At 46.8% G+C, this 21559-nt stretch overlaps 1 protein-coding gene across 3 annotated transcripts in view; it reads left to right on the forward strand.

Moving 5' to 3' along the window:
* Positions 1–21559, forward strand: part of TRAPPC11 (trafficking protein particle complex subunit 11) — a 153388-nt gene that overhangs the window by 101024 nt on the left and 30805 nt on the right. For all 3 annotated transcript variants that reach the window (XM_063920701.1, XM_063920702.1, XM_063920700.1), the window contains exons 9-19: positions 3478–3611; positions 3878–4025; positions 4381–4474; positions 5560–5639; positions 5719–5797; positions 6130–6184; positions 7111–7256; positions 8131–8192; positions 8276–8408; positions 8520–8650; positions 9028–9183. In XM_063920701.1, coding sequence (XP_063776771.1) covers positions 3478–3611; positions 3878–4025; positions 4381–4474; positions 5560–5639; positions 5719–5797; positions 6130–6184; positions 7111–7256; positions 8131–8192; positions 8276–8408; positions 8520–8650; positions 9028–9183 — 1218 coding nt within the window. The remainder of the gene's footprint in view (positions 1–3477; positions 3612–3877; positions 4026–4380; positions 4475–5559; positions 5640–5718; positions 5798–6129; positions 6185–7110; positions 7257–8130; positions 8193–8275; positions 8409–8519; positions 8651–9027; positions 9184–21559) is intronic.

The raw sequence follows: 21559 nt of genomic DNA on the forward strand, positions 1-21559 counted from the left end.
TGCTCTGCTCTGATTCAGGCCTCTCCTCTCACGCAATCCAGGTACAGTCGCACAACGCCACGACGGTGGCGTATATCAATCGGCAACGAGGGACAAAAAGTAGAGCCTGCATGCGAGAGGTGTCAAAGATACTCCTCTGGGCCGAAAGAAATACAAGAGCTCGGTCAGCAATCTTCATTCCGGGTGTGGATAACTGGGAAGCGGACTTCCTGAGTCATCACGATCTCCACCCGGGGGAGTGGGGTCTCCACCAGCAGGTGTTCCAGCAGGTCATCAACCGGTGGGGCTGCCCGCAGATAGACATGATGGCTTCTCATCTCAACAAGAAACTTCCATGGTATTGCTCGCAAACCAAGGACCCTCGGGCAAGGGCAGAGGATACACTGGCGTCGTCTTGGCCTTACCGGCTGGTCTACCTGTTTTCCTCCGATTCCATTGCTCTCAAGGGTGCTAAAACGAATCAGGAATCAAAGAGTCCAGGCAATTCTGATTGCCCCGGATTGGCCTCGGAGGGCGTGGTATGCAAATCATCTGGACATGTCCGTCGAAGACCCTTGGCCTCTGCCACTAAGAAGCGATCTTCTTCAACAGGGACCGTTCGTCTACCCAGACTTACGGCTACTTAGTTTGACAGCATGGAGGTTGAGCGGAACATCCTAGCTCACAAGGTCTTTTTCAAAAAGGTTATTGCTACCATGGTTCAGGCAAGAAAACCGGTGACGTCAAAACACTATCATCATATCTGGAGGAGATATGTCTCTTGGTGCGAGGAACGCACGTATCCGCCTGCTGAGTTTCACTTGGGACGTTTCTTACGTTTCCTGCAAGCTGGTGTGGATAAAGGCTTACGTCTGGGTTGCATTAAGGTCCAGATTTCAGCCCTCTCCATTTTCTTCCAGAAGCAATTGGGAGTGTTGCCAGAAATTCAGACATTCTTGCAAGGGGTACTCCACATCCAACCTTCTTTTGTGCCGCCTACGGCACCTTGGGATCTGAATGTAGTGTTGGATTTTCTCCAGTCCTCCTAGTTTGAACCTCTTATGACGGTGGAAGACAAGTACCTCACATGGAATTCGGTGATGTTACTGGCCCTGGCTTCTGCTCGACGTGTCTCAGAATTGGGGGCCTTGTCGTGTAAAAGTCCATACTCAGTCTTTTACGAGGACAGAGCGGAGCTCCGGACTAGGCAACAGTTCCTGATGAAGGTTGTCTCTGCGTTTCACTTAAATCAGCCTATAGTGATTCCGTCCAGTTCTGGCGCTTCTGCTCCTCTGGAGGCATTGGATGCTGTGCGAGCCTTGAAGATCTATGTCGAGAGAACGGCTCGGATCAGAAAGACGGATTCTTTGTTCGTGCTCTATGATGCAAAGAAAAAGGGTTGTCCTGCTTCAAAGCAGTCCATTGCTCGTTGGATTAGGCTTACTATTCAACAAGCCTATCTGTCAGCAGCCTTGCCTGCTCCGAAGTCTCTGAAGGCCCACTCTACGAGATCAGTGGGTTCTTCCTGGGTGGCTGCCCGTGGAGTCTCGGCCTTACAATTTTGCCGAGCTGCTACCTGGCCGGGGAAGAACACTTTTGTGAAGTTCTACAAGTTTGATACCCTGGCCAAAGAGGATTCCCAGTTTGGGCAGGCGGTGCTGCAGCAGTCTCCGCACGTTCCCGCTCGTTCTGGAAGCTTTGGGACGTCCCCATCGTACTAGAGCCCCCAATATCCCTTATGGATGCTAGAGAAAATAGGATTTTAATTACATACCGGTAAATCCTTTTCTCGTAGTCCATAAGGGATATTGGGCGCCCGCCTCAGTGCGTTGACTTTTCTGCAGGTTCTTGTTATGTGGTTACCTGTTGTTGTTACCTGCAGTTGCTGGTTGTTATTTGTTAGTGGTGTGCTGGTATGTAAATCTCCCCACTCTTTGTTATCATATTTCCTTCTCTCATATATGTTCTTTTCTCCGGGCACGTTTTTACCTCTAACTGCCTGTGGGAGGGGGCATAGAGGGGATGAGTCAACACACCTAGTTGAAGAAATTTAAAGTGCACTGGCTCCTTTGGACCCCGTCTATACCCCATTGTACTAGATTCCCCAAAATCCCTTATGGACTACGAGAAAAGGATTTACCGGTAGGTAATTAAAATCCTATTTTTTTTCCAGCCAGCTGGATTCAAGAAATCACCGCGTGTGTTTCTTCGCACATTTTTTAAAGTGCTCCCAGTTGCTTTGTGGATGCAGATATTTTTTTAGAAGCTCCCACATGCTGTCCCCACTTGCTTACTTGACTGATAACAATCCCAGATACTGCCCCCACTTTTCAGCTACACAGAATGACTCCCAGTAACAAACACGTGACCTGTCCGAAAGTTACGCCGTGCTGATATCGGTATGGCGCAGCTTTTGGACGTGTCACTGTGCCAGGAGGGGTGAGTGCCGGTGCCAGGCAGCAGGGGTTTTTTGCTTGGCTGACCACCAGAAAAATACAGCCTGGGGAGAACAATGCATTGTACCTGGTGACCCCTGGGATACTGCTCTGACAGCACCCCTCCATATGTCATACTGCTCTGACCGCACTCCTCTCCCACCACCAGTCTGTCATACTGCTCCCCCAGCCATACCCTGTTACACCTGGGTCCTGACCGTTACCGATTGCCTACAGGATTTCCCTCCTAAGCCCCCTGTGTACTCGATCAGCTCCTCCAGACTCCACCCCCCATACTACTGGAGCACCAGCTCCTGCTCCACGTTGCTCCATGTCCGTGGGTGCCGGGGTGGCCAGAACAGAAGCAGCTCCTCAGCCACGGGGCGGGCCAAACCCTCCCCCGCCAATGTAACCTGTGCGAGACTGGTGCGGCCTTTCTGCTAGCACTTGCCTCTGTGCACTCCCTGGGTGCCACCGCCATGGACACAGCTGCTGCGATCGGCTGTACGCGGGCCGCACCACTCTGCGGGCAGGGCTAGCCGGATGCTACTCAAGCTGACATTGGAGCGGCGCGGTGGCGGGTAGGAAGGTGGGAGGTCCCGGGAGTCCCCTGGATGGGGATTGACTGAGGTGAAACTCCGAGCTGAGCGCATCCTGCAGGACCCGCTCATTTTTTAAAAATGCGTCCCTTGTTACCGATAGTGCGCAAAAAATGCGATATAGCACGTATTTTGCAATCACTTTGAGTGGATATGTTATTTAATGAACTGCTGACTTCTTAGTGTTTTTCTCTATGGAAACGTGATAGACAGCCTATAAATAACCATAGTCACTTCAGTATGATGTCAAAGGTTATTGTTCTCTCGTAAGCTCTCTAGGTGTACTCGGGTGAAGATGATGCTGGCTGACTATTTTGTGTCCAAAAATTATGGCAAATTACCAGTTGGATTATATTACGTAACATGTACACTTTAATAATAACCAAAAACCTTTGTGTTTCTCTAATAATTAAACATATGAGGTGTCTGCTGAAACTTGTGCTATGTCTGTTTTTCTGCTACAGATCTGCCGCTTGTGTTTCCAGCACAACACTCCTCTAGATGCAATTGCACAGTTCAGAAAACACATTGATCTGTGCAAGAAGAAGATAGGCAGCGCTGAGCTGTCTTTTGAACATGCCGCCTGGATGTCTAAACAGTATGGACTTCTCTAGTTTAGCAATTTACACTCTACATCATTTCTAAATATTGAGTCATTCTACCATCAGTCTCTCCTGAATGATTACAATGGTATCCGTTTTTCTTGAGTTATACTGTGGGGGATAGTTGCATATTCACATCATGCCAATTTCAGCTCCCTGGCCTACATACTGAAGCAGCATGCTTCATAAACATCCATTATCTAAATGGGGACTAAATTCTTACAATAGGTGTTGTAATTAGTTATTTGTTTTTCCATTAAAGGTTCCAAGCTTTTGGAGATTTGTTTGACGAGGCTATCAAGCTTGGACTGACCGCCATCCAGACCCAGAATCCTGGTTTCTACTACCAGCAGGCAGCATATTATGCACAGGAGCGCAAGCAACTAGCAGCTCACCTGTGTAGCCATGATGTAAGTCTCTACTAGTTCTGGTCTATCTCTCCTTGATGAAAAGAAAGCTTCATGTGATGGTTGCCTCAGGGCTGCCCTGTCAAGGACATAAAAGGACCATCAATGCGAAGCAATTAAGGCTATCACTGCAGGTATTATAAGGAGGATAAATTATAGAGAGTGTTCACACCATCACTTCAGCTTCTTTTTAATTGTATTTTCTATAATACTCTGTCAGCTGTAGAGCTTCTAATGAATTAAACCCAACCAGTTGCTTGATACAATTTATTCATTTCTAATCCATTTCTTACTATTGTTCCTGAACTGTTACTCCCCATTGTTAGCTTAATGTCATTTTTGTGTACTATATATTTAGGCTTCTGCGGCTTATCCTAGTCCAGACCCTCTGGAGACCCTGAATGGAGTGTTGGACTTCTATGGACAGAGAGCATGGAGGCAAGGAATACTAAGTAAGCCAAGCAGTCCACTCTTCATATTGCACTAAAATATTTTCTGGGTTTTTTTTAACAGCTTACTCTGCTAATATATTTTCCAAAAACAGCTCTGAAATAGTTTTCTTTCTGCAGCAGGGTACATAGTGTATGATTAAATTAGGTTAAAAATGTATTCAACAATATTTTATTTAATAAAAATATGTATTTTGACTTTTTGAAATATAGTTTTTGTTGGGGGGGGGGGGGGGCTTTTAAAATAAATAAAATACAAATGGAAACCAGTATATCAGCCCATTGACTATCGGGACATCGCAGCTTTGCATCTTCATGGTGGCTACACCTCTCTGCAGCCGCCGGGTATACATTGGAAGACACGGGGCTGCTTCATTTACATTCCCGTTAATCTCTGCAGCCACCGGGCATACATTGGAAGACGGGGCTGCTTCATTTGCATTCCTGTTAATCTTTGCAGCCACCGGGTATACATTGGAAGGGTGGGGTTGCTTCATTGACATTTCTCCTACTCTCTGCAGTCGATGGGTGGGGAATGTCGCTGGGCTGCCTGCTCTGCAATCATTAGCTGCACAGCAGGTACTGGGGGAGGGAAGAATCCTGCAGCGGGGCCGGGAAATCCCTCTGAGATAGGCGGCAGCTGAAAGTTTATCTTCAAGCAGCTGCCCAGTGGGCATTTCTGGCTGGTCGCATCTGATGAGTCTATGCCAGGGAAAGCCCAGCCTGGCTTGGTCACATCTGATGCGACCATGCCAGGCAGGTGGTTAAATGGTGATAAAATGTTTATTTACAGTACCTCTTTCACCCTCCACTACTCTGCTAGACAGTGATGTAAAATAAACCTTAGTTATAATTCAGGTTTAGAGTTCTAATATAACAATTGCCTTATTCTCATGAGTTAAACACAGTTGCTCACAATACAGTTTAACATGGAAATCTTGTGAGATATCATACAAAGGATTGCATGACTTAAATTTTATGTAAGAGAATGTTCTGAGTAGAGATAATGCTCCAGTCAGCGGTGTGCACAGTTGTTTGTAGTCCACATTAGTAACCTTTCATGAATGAATATACTGTATCCTTTGCAGGCTTTGACCTTACTGATCCTGAGAAGGAGAAGGCAGGTATTCTAGCTCTTCAGCAAAAAGAGAGAGATGTCATTCACTCGGTAAGCAGCAGGTTGTGCTCCCCTGCTCTGACCCTTGTGTTGGGATGTGTTCTTACCTCTTACCCTATGTCTTGGTCAGGAACTTATCATCAGTCTCCTCAGCAATGCTGTAGCTCAGTTTAAGAAGTACAAGTGCCCACGAATGAAAAGTCACTTGAGTAAGTACTGTTTTGAAAAAAAGTGTAAATATTCAAAAAGAAAATAAATCGTTACTACTTGTGTGTGTATATAGGCCCTTGGTGACTGAATTCATTGTTCAAAAAGGTTTTGTGCTTCTGTGTGCTAAATACCCCATGCAGCTTCTGCCATGCTTACATTGGACATTATGGTGTTCATTAACCCCCATATAGTTGAGCTGCTTCTCTTGACCAAATGTAAGCAGTTGCTTAATACGGTTCATTTCTGTTGACCCCAACACACTTAGTACTTGTCCAGTTAGATCTCTCGTACTCATTTGATTATCTTCTTCTTTTTTTTTTTTCTTTTATAGTGGTACAGATGGGAGAAGAATATTACTATGGTAAAGACTATACTAAAGCCCTGAAGTAAGTTCTAAATCTTAACTGAATAATTGAATATAACCTTTAAACTTTCCATGTAGCTTTGTCCTGGACCGAATACTTTTCCAGGAATTCATTTAGATAAGACAACACATTTCAGCATAAATTTGTATGTACACAAACTGGTCGTTATGATTCTAGAGTGCCACCTCCTTTTCTCAATGGTCCCACATAAACACAAATGGCAATATCACTGTGTTTGGTCAGTTTTGTAGCATTATTATTATTATTATTATTATTATTATTACTATTACATTATCGTCTTTTCTCTTACAGCCAATAAGGGACACTGGAGAAATATCCTTTACACTGGGAATAGGACGATGGCTATAGGGAGCTGGGCACTTTAAATAAATCAAGAAGTATAACAGGCTCCTCCCCCTCTATCCCCCATCATCCCTCAGTTTATTATCCCTTCCAGTACATGGGATTCAAGCTATATAAAATTGCTGTATATGCAGTTGTAATGCCCACAAAAGCAGCATTGGCTCTACCAAAAGGTCTGTTGTTGGCAGTGGGGAGGAGATGATAACATACAGTAAGTGAGGGGAGGACAATCACATGAAGGAAGAGGGAGAACTTACAATCTATAGAGAAGGGGTAGACAGACGGATATGACACTGTGGGGAGATACAACTTGCAAGGAGCATAAAACAGTGGGTTAGGGTGTAGGCACACTCTACATCGTTTCAATCATGATACAAATGAATTACATACAAATGGTATGAAACAAAATTCCAAGATGGCCATGTCTAAATATGCTTGCAATCTAAAAGGTGTGGATAACAATTGATACAGATCTACTTAAACCTGTATATCGATATGTACATATTAAATAGTTAATTGAGTATCTTTGGGTACTGCAGGTGCTCATGTATTCTTCATCATCTCTGACTTCTTGCTTTGCACAGGTTGTTGGACTATGTCATGTGTGACTATCGCAGTGAGAGGTGGTGGACACTACTTACATCCATAGTAACCACAGCCCTGAAATGTGCCTACCTCATGGCCCAAGTGAAAGATTATATCACCTATTCTCTGGAGCTGCTAGGAAGAGGTACACTCTCCCATAGAGGATAATATTGTCAGCTATGTCAGTCTATGCATTCTACAGCCAAGAATGTAATTGAAAGTGACTGCCATCAGTTATGTTTGATTAGAAAAGGAAGATGTAAACAGATTGATTCCACTCTGTAGACTGTGTAATGTCGTGTTGCTTTGATTGGTCAGATTTCTTTGAAATCTTGTATTTTGTTTATGGAAATACTACTATGGATAATCATGAATTGACCTATTTAGTGCAGCTAAATGGGGACATTCATAATGTCAATATGGTCTTAATGTTGACGGTCATATAGTCAATACTGAAAAAATGTCGACATGATTGAATGTCAACAAAATGTTACTGTTGGTCTAATGGAAGACTTACCTGGTACTGCCGGTCCGACCGCTCCAGCAGTGTTTTCTGGTCTGGGTCCAGCAGTGACGTCATGATGACTTCTGGATCATCCTACAGTGGTTCTAGGGGTGTATATCTCTAAATCTCCCCTCCCACAGCTTAACCCTGACCCTCCTCTCTTGCAGACTAACCCTCACCCTAGTGCCTTATCCTCCACTACCGTAGCCTATTCCTTTGGCCCCTGCAGTATGTTGACATTGTGAACATGCTGACATGTTCAATGTTGATATCATAGTAAAAATTATTGGAGAAAAATAGAAAGAAATGCTTGGAACATGGCATACTCATCAGTAGATATATTATTTGGGGAAATAGATGAGAGTAAATGAGACTAGTTTTAAAGTGTAAAGTTTGCCATGGTGAAACACCCCATTGTTCCTGGCACACAGAGACCACCTAATTAAGAATCCAGCTCTGTATGTAACTGGACCATACTAATGAGCATGCTGATGACTTTTCATTGTACAAACAGCATCAACACTGAAAGATGATCAGAAGTCTAGGATTCAGAAGAACCTGATTAATGTGTTAATGGTGAGTCACTGAGCCCAGATGTACTGAGCAGTAATTATTGTGGTGACTCTATATTGGTTATGATCAAATCTTCTGCTGTTAAGAACGAGAGTCCCGATCCAGAGCCAGAGTGTGATGTCATCATGGTGAAAGCGGCACAGCGCTTGTGGGCAGATCGAGTTTCCTTGGCGGGTAGTAACCTCTTCACAATTGAAGTGCAGGACTTTGTTCCATTTGGTATGTATCTATGGAATGTATAGTTTGCACATTATTGGAAATGTTTTATATAGTACATTTTGTGGTGTGCGCTATAGCTTATTCATATTGTTCTGTAATTTCCTGGTCTAGTACAATGCAAGGCCAAGTTCCTGGCTCCAAGTTTCCATGTCGATACTTCGGTTGAGCTGTATGTTTATTTGAAAACAGACTGCCCGCACCCAATTCGCTTCTCTAAACTCTGTGTTGGCTTCAGCAACCAGGTAACATGCATGGAAGTTAATTTTCCAATTGCCTAATGTGAATGAGAGTCATGTCATAGCGGTGAATTCAGTTACCTACAAGTTCCTTTGTGGCACGATTAAGTGCGGCTATATGCAAAAATCTACTAGTTCAGGGCGAGATTGGGCCGGCAGGAGGGCTGATTGAATTCACTCCATAGTGTGTTAGGACACCGTACAGGGCATGCATGGCATTTGTAAAACGCACTTGACTCCCAAGTATTACTCATAAATATGTATATTATGACTTGTTATAGAAATGTAATTGCATTTACCACTTGAAATAAACATTGTGCAATACCAAAGAACTGGTCACAATATGGTAACTCCTTCTTATGATTCTGTCTTATCATTGGCAGGAATATAACCAGTTCTGTGTGGTGGAAGAACAGTACCAAGCCAGTGATATACTGGAGCAGTCCACACAGGGGACAATGTGTCTGGTTTCTGGGAAGACACGAAAATTTACATTTAAATTTGTTGCCAAAACGGAAGATGTTGGGAAAAAAGTTGAGGTAAGTGAGATGTTAAATTATGTATGATGCATATACATCACCTGCATACAGAAGTGTGTATATGGTAACATACTACAGCTGCCCACATGATAATCCCCTCACCATCATGTAATGAGTGTATTCCCTTTGTCCATCTCCATAAACTGCATAAGGGGTATTCAATTAGTGCCGTTTTCTCTTACATGATCCACAGATTATCCATAGGATAAACATTGGGATATGAGGTAGCGTCAGCGGATTGGCACCAAAGATCAAAATCTTTCGGCCTCCCAGAATGCAACGGGCCAGTCCCCTATATCCCCGCCTCTTGGCTCAAGCAATTCAGGTTTTTTTGTTGGTGCGGCAGGAGCCGGACCACGATCTTTGGGTTGCTGATTTTGGCAGCCATAAGCTTTGTTATTTAATTTAATTTTATAGTCTTATGTGTTTTTGAGCGAGTTTTTTAAAAAGCGTCTTTCACGCACCTTAGAAAGAGTCGCTCCAACAACTCTCTGCCGGGTCGCGACAACTATTACCCACATGTACAGTGCTGTTTTGGCGGGCGTCTGTGTAGGATGTACTAGCAAGTCAAGCTGACGTTACCAGACTGTGGCCGGCGCACGGGAAGAAGGTAAAGCGTCATTTCCGCTTAGAGGGTGAGACGCAAGATACATCTGCACTGTTTTTGTAAAGGGGACTACTGAACAGTCGCTGGCGCGGCTGCCACCTCGGATGCACCAACTCTAGGCTCCAGGGATCATAGGCTCCAGGTATTAGTGAGAGGCCGCGATCCCTGGGGTTGATGTCAGCAGTGGGGAGTAAGACGCTCCCCTGGTCACCCCTCCCCCAGGTTCATGACCAGTTTCCTCAGAGTTTCCCGCCATGAACTGATTTCCCGCTTCCGTCTGAGACACTGTGTATCTAAAGGACCCAGTCGCAGCATAGGCGGCTGTGTGACTGGTGCGTCAGTGTTCACTGGGCGTTTGTGCACACTATTGGCGTCTGGATCCAGCGGGGTGAAGTCTCCCTGTATCCCACTCTCCTGTGCCAGGTGATACAGCACTAAGTCTCTACCTACCATTAAGTACGAGTAGTTGGATAAGTGCCTGATGCATATGAGTCTGTAAACTATTGCTGCTGTTTTCTTTCGCTGTACGACTGAATACGTTTAAAGTACTATATAAGGTAATGCAGTACTATGTTTCTCTAACATCCATAAGGGATACTGGGGTTCACTTAGCACGATCGGTATCGATGGGGTCTAAAGGAGCCGGTGCACTTTAAATCTTCAAACAAGGTGTGCTGGCTCCTCCCCTCTATGCCCCCTCCCACAGCCAGTGTAGAAAAATGTGCCCTCAGGAGAGGATGCACGCTGTGGAGCTCCAGGGTTTTTTCTTCAATTTGTTTTAAACTTTCATTTCTTTCAGGTAGGCTGTCTGGGCAACAGCATACCTGCATCGAGGGACATAGGGGGGGGCCGGACGGATGCCGACTTCATTATGTGCCTGAGCAGTTCCCCGCTGACAGGACATCAGTCCTGAGGGGCAGTGTACTGCATGGCATTGCGCTATAGTGCACACGCCCACAGCACGCTGCACACCCCTAAGAGCAGCCTGAAGATGAAGAGAGTGGTGAGTGACAATCGGGGATCTCCTGGTTTTTTGGTGCGGCGCAAACACGGGGTGGGCATATGGGTGATCCCATAGCCCCCCTGCTAGACCGGCAGATTAGTGAAAATAGGTGTTTGGGTCCTGATTTTACACTTTTGGGAGACTTTGGCCAGTATAAATAAATAAAAGCTCCGTTGCCATTATAGGGGGCGGAGCTTACTCAGAGCGGGACCAGCGGCTTCCTGGCGCCTTCCTCTGCATTCTAGCAGCTGTAGCACAATTGCCAGCTCCTCCAGGGACACTCCAGCAGCCAGGTTTCTTGGTACAGGGGTGTAAAAAGGGGAGAGCCGCTTGATATATGCATTTATAAGTTTCTGTTTTGTGCACATCTAAAATTGAATGTAGTGTAGCCCTGCAGTCTTAATGAGTCTGCTTGGCTTGTGTGCTGGTCCCTCCTAGCTGAGTCCCCACACATACCACTCTGGGCAGGCTTGCTTGCACTTTGTCTGTGCGTTTGTGTGCATGTGGGTTTCCTGTCTCTTTTCAACATGGGGAAACAAGTACTCTGTATTGTATGCAACACCAAGTTTTCCCCCTCCATTGCGGATTCCCTCACATGTGAACAATGCAGCCAGTCCTCACACCTTAGTGAGGTTTCTAGAGGGGAATATACAGGAACCATCTTGGTTATTATCTATAAAGACCATGATGGCTGACATGTCATATAATTTAACTGCTAATAGACAGGAAACACAGAGGCTGCAACAGTCTGTAGCAGATCTGTCTAGTAAAGTAGATTACAGACTGGTCACCCCTCTCTAAATCAGGGACACATAAGCGTAGGTTGCCGGACATCGTCTTGGACTCTGATGAAGAAGTACCTGAAGAGGAGGGGGAGGAGCTAGAACCCATTAGAGAGGATTCCTCTCCAGCACAGGATATTGAACTCCTTATACTCGCTATAAGAGATGTGTTAAAAATTCCTGCTGAGGATACTGAGGTACAGCAGTAATTTTTCTCTTTGCAGAGAAAGGCTAGTGTCACATTTCCTGATTCCAAAGAATTAGATGACCTTTTCAGGCAACCTTGGATCAATCCTGATAAAAAAATTTCCAGGTGACAAAGCGTTTGATAAGCACTTTCCTATTTGCCCAAGAAGGCAGGAAAATATGGGGGAAAAAACCCCTGCTGTGGACGCCTCTGTCTCATGCCTATCTAAGAAAACCGTGTTACTGGTTCCTGGAGCTACTGCATTAAAGGAACTAGGGGATAGGAAAATAGAAAGTACTCTGAAGTCTATTTACACGGCAGCTAGAGCATCCCAAAGACCTGTTATTGCAGGCTGTTGGATGACACATGCCATTCATACATGGGCTGGTCAGATTCAGGAGAGCTTAACAGGTGACAAGTCCTTAGTAGAAATGGTGACACTGGTGAAACACATTCAGGATACTGCACGTGTCCTTTGTGACTCTATCAAGGATATAGGTGATATCAACGCGAGGACCACTACCATGGCGGTTTCTGCACGCAGAGCCTTGTGGTTTCGTCAATGGGTAGCGGACGTCGAATCAAAGTGCAGTGTGGAAGCTCTACCTTTCACAGGAGATTGGCTATTTGGGGGTGAGTTAGACACATGGGTTTCAAAAGCTACAGCAGGGAAATCCACATATCTCCCCTCTGCAGCTCCACCGGCCAGACGTTCCTACCAGGGTCCCTCCATGCAGTCCTTTCGGCCCGCGAGGTTTAAGCCAAGTGCCAGAGGCACCTCAAATGCTGCGAGAGGTACCACAGGTAAGACACGAAAACCTCTGCTGCAGGTTCACAAACAGAGCACCAGCTCTGCCACCAACATGACTGTCTCTCTCCATCCCTGGAGGATCTCGAGGTGGGAGCTCAGTTACGTCACTTCAGCCATATTTGGAACAGCTCCTGCCAGGATGCCTGGGTAAAAAATGCTCCACCTCACAGATATTTCAGGTCAAGCTTGCCAGCTTTAGAGGAAACTCTAGTTACGGTGCAGGAGGCCATTCAAAAATTGGTTCAGACCCAGGTCATTGTTCCAGTTCCACTACAACAGCAGTGAGAGGGATACTATTCCAACCTGTTTGTGGTACCGAAGCCGGATGGTTCGGTACGGCCCATTTTGACTCCTTAAAACCTTATCTGCAGGTTTTCAAATTCAAGATGGAATCCTTGCGAGCAGTGATCTCAGGCCTGGAAGAAGGGGAGTTCCTGGTATCTCTGGAGATAAAGGACGCTTACCTCCATATTCCAATATGGCCGCCCCATCAGGCTTACCTCAGGTTTGCTCTGCTGAACGATCACTACCAATTCTAGGCACTACCCTTTGGTCTCTCCACGGCACCAAGGTGATGGCAGAAATTATGTTTCAGCTCAGTGTTCAGGGGATCAACTTTGTTCCCTACCTGGACGATCTTTTGATAAAAGCAGAATCCATGGAGCGTCTATTGACCAATATCAGCCTCACTATACTACAGCTACTGTCACACCATCAGTGGATTCTCAATTTGCAAAAATCGCACCTCGGGCCGACTCAGTGGCTTCTGTTTCTGGGAATGATTCTGGACACAGTGGCTCAGAAGGTTTTCCTCCCAGCGGACAAAGTGAGTACGCTTCAGGAAATGGTCCGAGCAGTTCTAAAACCAAATCGGGTTTCCATCCATCTTTGCATATGCCTCTTAGGAAAGATGGTGGCCTCATACGCGGCAGTCCAAAAAGGAAGGTTTCATGCCAGGACCTTCCAACTAGATCTTTTTTTTCAACAAGTGGTCAGGGTCGCATCGGCAGATGCATCGGATCATACGTCTCTCACCTCAGGCCAGGATGTCTCTCCTGTGGTGGCTGCAGTCCTCCAATCTGGTGGAAGGTCGGAGCTTCGGGATTAAGGATTGGATTCTTCTAACAACAGGCGTGAGTTAGAGAAAATAGGATTTTAATTACCTACCAGTAAATCCTTTTCTCGTAGTCCATAAGGGATACTGGGCGCCCGCCTCAGTGCATTGACTTTTCTGCAGGTTGTTCTAGTATGAAAGTTGTCTGTATCAGCTGTTGCTGTCATATTAACCAGCCGTTGCTGGTCAGGTTTCCTGTTGTGTGCTGGTGTGTTAATCTCACCACTCGTTATCTTGTTATGATCCTTCTCTCAAGTATGTCCATCTCCTTCGGGCACAGTTTACCTAGACTGGCTGTGGGAGAGGACATAGAGGGGAGGAGCCAGCACACCCTGTTGTGCACCGGCTCCTTTGGACCCCATCTATACCCATCGTACTAAGTGATCCGCAGTATCCCTAATGGACTACGAGAAAAGGATTTACCGGTAGGTTATTCAAATCCTATTTTCTCCTGCATACTTGAAATGTATCTGTAGTTGAATATGTGATCGTATTGCTTATTAAACTAATGTATAACTGGTGACTGATTGCTAGTGTAATTGCTGACTTCACTATTCCTGCCCGTTTCTGTGTATATACCGGTCCTCAATGTTGGTGCAAGGCAAGGAGGGATCGGATTGTATGTCACTTTAACAAGTTTTAAAGTGATTTCAGTCACAAATTGTGTAGTTAACACTGTACAGGTGTGTGATTTGTTTATCATGTCTAAGAGAGGCAAGGGTGAGGAGGATGCACTCTCCACAGCAGCACCAACACTGATTTCATGTTTGTCTTGCAAAGCTGGGTTAACCTCTCAGGATCTGGGGCCTAATTCAGACCTGATCGTAGATGTGCTAAATTTAGCACATCTACGATCAGCTTCCTGACATGCGGGGGGACGCCCAGCACAGGGCTAGTCCACCCCGCATGTCAGGCCCTGCCCCGTCGCACAAGTACAAAAGCATCGCACGGCGGCAATGCTTTTGTACTTGAAGAGTAGCTCCCCACCAGCGCTGCTCCTGCGCGCTGGCAGGGAGCTACCCGTCGATGTAAGGGTCGCAGCGGCTGCGTGTGATGTCACACAGCCGCTGCGACCCACACAGTCACGTTGCCCGGACCGCGCCCCTAAAACGGCGGTGGGCCGCCGGCCCGCCCAGCGAACGCCTTGCCTGTCAATCAGGCAGAGGCGATCGCAGGGCTAAAACAGCCGTCGGTTGTCTGGCATGCGCCGGCGCACTGCGGTGCCGGCACATGCGCAGTTCAGACCTGATCGCTGCTGTGCAAAAGCTTTTGCACAGCAGCGATCAGGTCTGAATTAGCCCCCTGGTTCAAAATGGATTATGTGCAAATTGTTTTTGCTTTCACCAAAAGCCTCCTGAATAATCCAAGGCAGGTACAGGTTCAAGTTGAACCCCCATGGGCTTCTTTGGCACAGGAATTATCCAATATAGCTGAGCAGATTATGCTAGCTCCTAATGCTAGCTGTGGAAAGTAAATCGCACAGACATGAAACAACATCTTCACAGTCTACACATGTTTCAGATGGGGACTCTTCGGAGGATCAGGACTCCTCGCATTCCGGGTCTGCGTACAGAGATGAGGATGAAGGTCCCAGCTCAGTGGATATACCTGAGCTAATTAATGCTATGAAAGCCTTTCTATCCTTAGAGGAGGCAGCAGAGCCTTTGTTAAAATCCAAGGCACCTGTGTTTAAACGTCCCAAAACAGCCGGCACTGAATTTCCGGGCTCAGAACAGCTGACGGAGATTATGCAAGAGGCTTGGGTAACACCCAGTAAGAAGTTTAGATTTCCAAAGAAATGGAATTCCTATTATCCTCTTCCAGCTGGGGACTGTTTAAAAAGGGAGGTGGCTCCCAAAGTAGATACGCATGTCATTCGATTGGTGCGAAAATCTACATTGCCTCTGCCTTCAACATCATTAAATTATGTTACGGGTAGGAAAATAGATGGTTTTTTAAAAACCATTTTCTCCTTGTCTGGGACAATTGTAAGACCAGCCATGGCTTCAGCCTGGATGGTAAAAGCAGTGGCTGATGCATTGGAGGATGATCTTTCATTGGCATCTAGAGAGCAAAAATCCCATATTGCACATATAAAACAGGCGGCTATTTGTTTGGAAGAAGCAACCTTGGATATGGGTACTATTGCCTCTCAAGCATCAGCCTCAGCAGTAGCAGCTCACAGAGCTGTTTGGCTACGTACATGGAAGGCTGACTCAGAGTCCAAGAAAGTTCTAGAGTCTTTGCCCTTTTCTAGGGATATTCTTTTTGGTAGAGAATTAAACAGTATTTTGGAGTCCAGACTCCCAAGAAAGAGAAGTTTCTCTGACGTCCTAGTGGATGCTGGGACTTCCGTAAGGACCATGGGGAATAGCGGCTCCGCAGGAGACTGGGCACAAAGTAAAAGCTTTAGGACTAGCTGGTGTGCACTGGCTCCTCCCCCTATGACCCTCCTCCAAGCCTCAGTTAAGATTTTGTGCCCGGCCGAGAAGGGTGCAATCTAGGTGGCTCTCCTGAGCTGCTTAGAAGTAAAAGTATACTTAGGTTTTTTATTTTCAGTGAGTCCTGTTGGCAACAGGCTCACTGCAGCGCGGGACTAAGGGGAGAAGAAGCTAACTCACCTGCGTGCAGAGTGGATTGGGCTTCTTGGCTACTGGACATTAGCTCCAGAGGGACGATCACAGGTTCAGCCTGGATGGGTTCCGGAGCCGCGCGGCCGGCCCCCTTACAGAGCCAGAAGAGCGAAGAGGTCCGGAGAAAGCGGCGGCAGAAGACGTTCCTGTCTTCAGATAAGGTAGCGCACAGCACTGCAGCTGTGCGCCATTGCTCTCAGCACACTTCACACTCCGGTCACTGAGGGTGCAGGGCGCTGGGGGGGAGCGCCCTGAGACGCAATAAAACTTGATAAAAACCTTATGTGGCTAAAGAAATGCATCACATATAGCTCCTGGGCTATATGGATGCATTTAACCCCTGCCAGTTTTCCAGAAAAAAGCGGGAGAAAAGGCCGCCGTGAAGGGGGCGGAGCCTATCTCCTCAGCACACAAGCGCCATTTTCTTTCACAGCTCCGCTGGAAGGACGGCTCCCTGACTCTCCCCTGCAGACTACACTACAGAAACAGGGTAAAACAAGAGAGGGGGGCACTATTGGCAGCTAATATATAATACAGTAGCTATAAAGGGAGTAACACTTATATAAGGTTATCCCTGAATATATATAGCGCTCTGGTGTGTGCTGGCAAACTCTCCCTCTGTCTCCCCAAAGGGCTAGTGGGGTCCTATCCTCTGTCAGAGCATTCCCTGTGTGTGTGCTGGGTGTCGGTACGATTGTGTCGACATGTATGAGGAGGAAAATGATGTGGAAGCAGAGCAATTGCCTGTGTTAGTGATGTCACCCCCTAGGGAGTCGACACCTGACTGGATGGTTGTATTTAAAGAATTACGTGACAATGTCAGCACTTTGCAAAAAACTGTTGACGACATGAGACAGCCGGCAAATCAGTTAGTGCCTATTCAGGCGTCTCAGACACCGTCAGGGGCGCTAAAACGCCCGTTACCTCAGATGGTCGACACAGACCCAGACACGGATACTGAATCCAGTGTCGACGGTGAGGAGACTAACGTAATGTCCAGTAGGGCCACACGTTACATGATCACGGCGATGAAGGAGGCATTGAACATTTCTGACACTACAAGTACCACAAAAAAGGGTATTATGTGGGGTGTGAAAAAACTACCAGTAGTTTTTCCTGAATCAGATGAATTAAATGAGGTGTGTGATAAAGCGTGGGTTTCCCCCGATAAAAAACTGCTGATTTCTAACAAATTATTGGCACTATACCCTTTCCCGCCAGAGGTTAGGGCACGTTGGGAAACACCCCCTAGGGTAGATAAGGCGCTCACACGCTTATCAAAACAAGTGGCGTTACCGTCTCCTGATACGGCCGCCCTCAAGGAACCAGCTGATAGAAGGCTGGAAAATATCCTAAAAGGTATATACACACATACTGGTGTTATACTGCGACCAGCAATCGCCTCAGCCTGGATGTGCAGCGCTGGAGTGGCTTGGTCGGATTCCCTGACTGAAAATATTGATACCCTGGATAGGGACAGTATATTATTAACTATAGAGCATTTAAAGGATGCATTACTATATATGCGTGATGCACAGAGGGATATTTGCACCCTGGCATCAAGAGTGAGTGCGATGTCCATTTCTGCCAGAAGGGCGTTATGGACGCGACAGTGGTCAGGTGATGCAGATTCCAAACGACATATGGAAGTATTGCCGTATAAAGGGGAGGAGTTATTTCGGGTCTGTCTATCAGACCTGGTGGCCACGGCAACGGCTGGAAAGTCCACCTTTTTACCCCAGGTCACCTCTCAGCAGAAAAAGACACCGTCTTTTCAAACTCAGTCCTTTCGTTCCCATAAGAACAAGCGGGCAAAAGGCCACTAATTTCTGCCCCGGGGCAGAGGAAGAGGAAAAAGACTGCACCAGGCAGCCTCTTCCCAGGAGCAGAAGCCCTCCCCCGCTTCTGCCAAGTCTTCAGCATGACGCTGGGGCTTTACAAGCGGACTCAGGCACGGTGGGGGCCCGTCTCAAAAATTTCAACGCGCAGTGGGCTCACTCGCAAGTGGACCCCTGGATCCTGCAGGTAGTATCACAGGGGTACAAATTGGAATTCGAGACGTCTCCCCCTCGAAGATTCCTGAAGTCTGCTCTACCAACGTCTCCCTCCGACAGGGAGGCAGTATTGGAAGCTATTCACAAGCTGTATTCCCAGCAGGTGATAATCAAGGTACCCCTCCTACAACAGGGAAAGGGGTATTATTCCACGCTGTTTGTGGTACCGAAGCCGGACGGCTCGGTGAGACCAATTTTAAATCTAAAATCCTTGAACACTTACATAAAAAGGTTCAAGTTCAAGATGGAATCACTCAGAGCAGTGATAGCGAATCTGGAAGAAGGGGACTATATGGTATCTCTGGACATCAAAGATGCTTATCTCCATGTCCCAATCTTCCCTTCTCACCAAGGGTACCTCAGGTTTGTGGTACAAGACTGTCATTATCAGTTTCAGACGCTGCCGTTTGGATTGTCCACGGCACCCCGGGTCTTTACCAAGGTAATGGCCGAAATGATGATTCTTCTTCGAAGAAAAGGCGTCTTAATTATCCCTTACTTGGACGATCTCCTGATAAGGGCAAGGTCCAGGGAACAGTTAGAGTTCGGAGTAGCACTGTCTCAGGTAGTGTTACGTCAGCACGGGTGGATTCTAAATATCCCAAAATCACAGCTGATTCCAACAACACGTCTACTGTTCCTGGGGATGATTCTGGACACAGTCCAGAAAAAGGTGTTTCTCCCGGAGGAGAAGGCCAGGGAGTTATCCGAGCTAGTCAGGAACCTCCTAAAACCAGGCCAGGTGTCAGTGCTTCAATGCACGAGAGTCCTGGGAAAAATGGTGGCTTCTTACGAAGCGATTCCATTCGGAAGATTCCATGCAAGAACGTTTCAGTGGGATCTGCTGGACAAATGGTCCGGATCGCATCTTCAGATGCATCAGCGGATTACGCTATCTCCAAGGACAAGGGTGTCTCTCCTGTGGTGGTTACAGAGGGCTCATCTTCTAGAGGGCCGCAGATTCGGCATTCAGGATTGGATGCTGGTGACCACGGATGCCAGCCTGAGAGGCTGGGGAGCAGTCACACAGGGAAGAAATTTCCAGGGCTTGTGGTCAAGCATGGAAACGTCTCTTCACATAAATATCCTGGAACTAAGGGCCATTTACAATGCCCTAAGTCAAGCAAGGCCTCTGCTTCAGGGTCAGTCGGTATTGATCCAATCGGACAACATCACGGCAGTCGCCCACGTCAACAGACAGGGCGGCACAAGAAGCAGGAGGGCAATGGCAGAAGCTGCAAGGATTCTCCGCTGGGCGGAAAATCATGTGGTAGCACTGTCAGCAGTGGGGTGTACCAGTCGGTGTATGTGTTCCCTCCTCTGCCTTTCATACCAAAAGTACTGAGAATCATAAGAAAGAGAGGAGTAAGAACTATACTCGTGGCTCCGGATTGGCCAAGAAGAACTTGGTACCCGGAACTGCAAGAGATGCTCACGGAGGATCCGTGGCCTCTACCTCTAAGAAAGGACCTGCTCCAGCAGGGACCTTGTCTGTTCCAAGACTTACCGCGGCTGCGTTTGACGGCATGGCGGTTGAACGCCGGATCCTGATGGAAAAAGGCATTCCAGATGAAGTCATCCCTACCCTGATCAAAGCCAGGAAGGATGTAACCGCGAAACATTATCACCGCATTTGGCGAAAATATGTTGCGTGGTGTGAGGCCAAGAAGGCCCCCACAGAGGAATTTCAACTGGGTCGTTTCTTACATTTCCTGCAAGCAGGACTGTCTATGGGCCTAAAATTAGGATCCATTAAGGTTCAAATTTCGGCCCTGTCGATCTTCTTCCAGAAAGAACTGGCTTCAGTGCCTGAAGTTCAGACGTTTGTCAAGGGGGTACTGCATATACAGCCTCCTTTTGTGCCACCAGTGGCACCTTGGGATCTCAATGTAGTTTTAGGGTTCCTAAAATCACATTGGTTTGAACCACTCACCACTGTGGACTTGAAATATCTCACATGGAAAGTGGTAATGCTGTTAGCCCTGGCTTCAGCCAGGCGTGTCTCAGAATTGGCGGCTTTATCATATAAAAGCCCTTACCTAATTTTTCATTCAGACAGGGCAGAATTGAGGACTCGTCCTCAATTTCTCCCTAAGGTGGTTTCAGCGTTTCACATGAACCAACCTATTGTGGTACCTGCGGCTACTAGGGACTTGGAGGACTCCAAGTTACTGGACGTAGTCAGGGCCCTGAAAATATATGTTTCCAGGACGGCTGGAGTCAGAAAATCTGACTCGCTGTTTATCCTGTATGCACCCAACAAGCTGGGTGCTCCTGCTTCTAAGCAGACGATTGCTCGTTGGATTTGTAGTACAATTCAGCTTGCACATTCTGTGGCAGGACTGCCACAGCCAAAATCTGTTAAAGCCCATTCCACAAGGAAAGTGGGCTCATCTTGGGCGGCTGCCCGAGGGGTCTCGGCTTTACAACTTTGCCAAGCAGCTACTTGGTCAGGGGCAAACACGTTTGCAAAATTTTACAAATTCGATACCCTGGCTGAGGAGGACCTGGAGTTCTCTCATTCGGTGCTGCAGAGTCATCCGCACTCTCCCGCCCGTTTGGGAGCTTTGGTATAATCCCCATGGTCCTTACGGAAGTCCCAGCATCCACTAGGACATCAGAGAAAATAAGAATTTACTTACCGATAATTCTATTTCTCGTAGTCCGTAGTGGATGCTGGGCGCCCATCCCAAGTGCGGATTGTCTGCAATACTTGTATATAGTTATTGTTACAAAAAATCGGGTTGTTTATTGTTGTGAGCCATCTTTTTAGAGGCTCCTAAGTTTTATCATACTGTTAACTGGGTTCAGATCACAGGTTGTACGGTGTGATTGGTGTGGCTGGTATGAGTCTTACCCGGGATTCAAAATCCTTCCTTATTGTGTACGCTCGTCCGGGCACAGTATCCTAACTGAGGCTTGGAGGAGGGTCATAGGGGGAGGAGCCAGTGCACACCAGCTAGTCCTAAAGCTTTTACTTTGTGCCCAGTCTCCTGCGGAGCCGCTATTCCCCATGGTCCTTACGGAAGTCCCAGCATCCACTACGGACTATGATAAATAGAATTATCGGTAAGTAAATTCTTATTTTTTCTTTAACACACAAATCCAAACCTAGGTTTCCAGCTTTTTGGCCCTTTCAGACCCAGGTAAAAGCAAAAGAAACGGGTTATTGCAAACAGTCTCAA

This window comes from Pseudophryne corroboree, chromosome 1, assembly GCF_028390025.1.
Source record: "Pseudophryne corroboree isolate aPseCor3 chromosome 1, aPseCor3.hap2, whole genome shotgun sequence".
NCBI lineage: Eukaryota > Metazoa > Chordata > Amphibia > Anura > Myobatrachidae > Pseudophryne > Pseudophryne corroboree.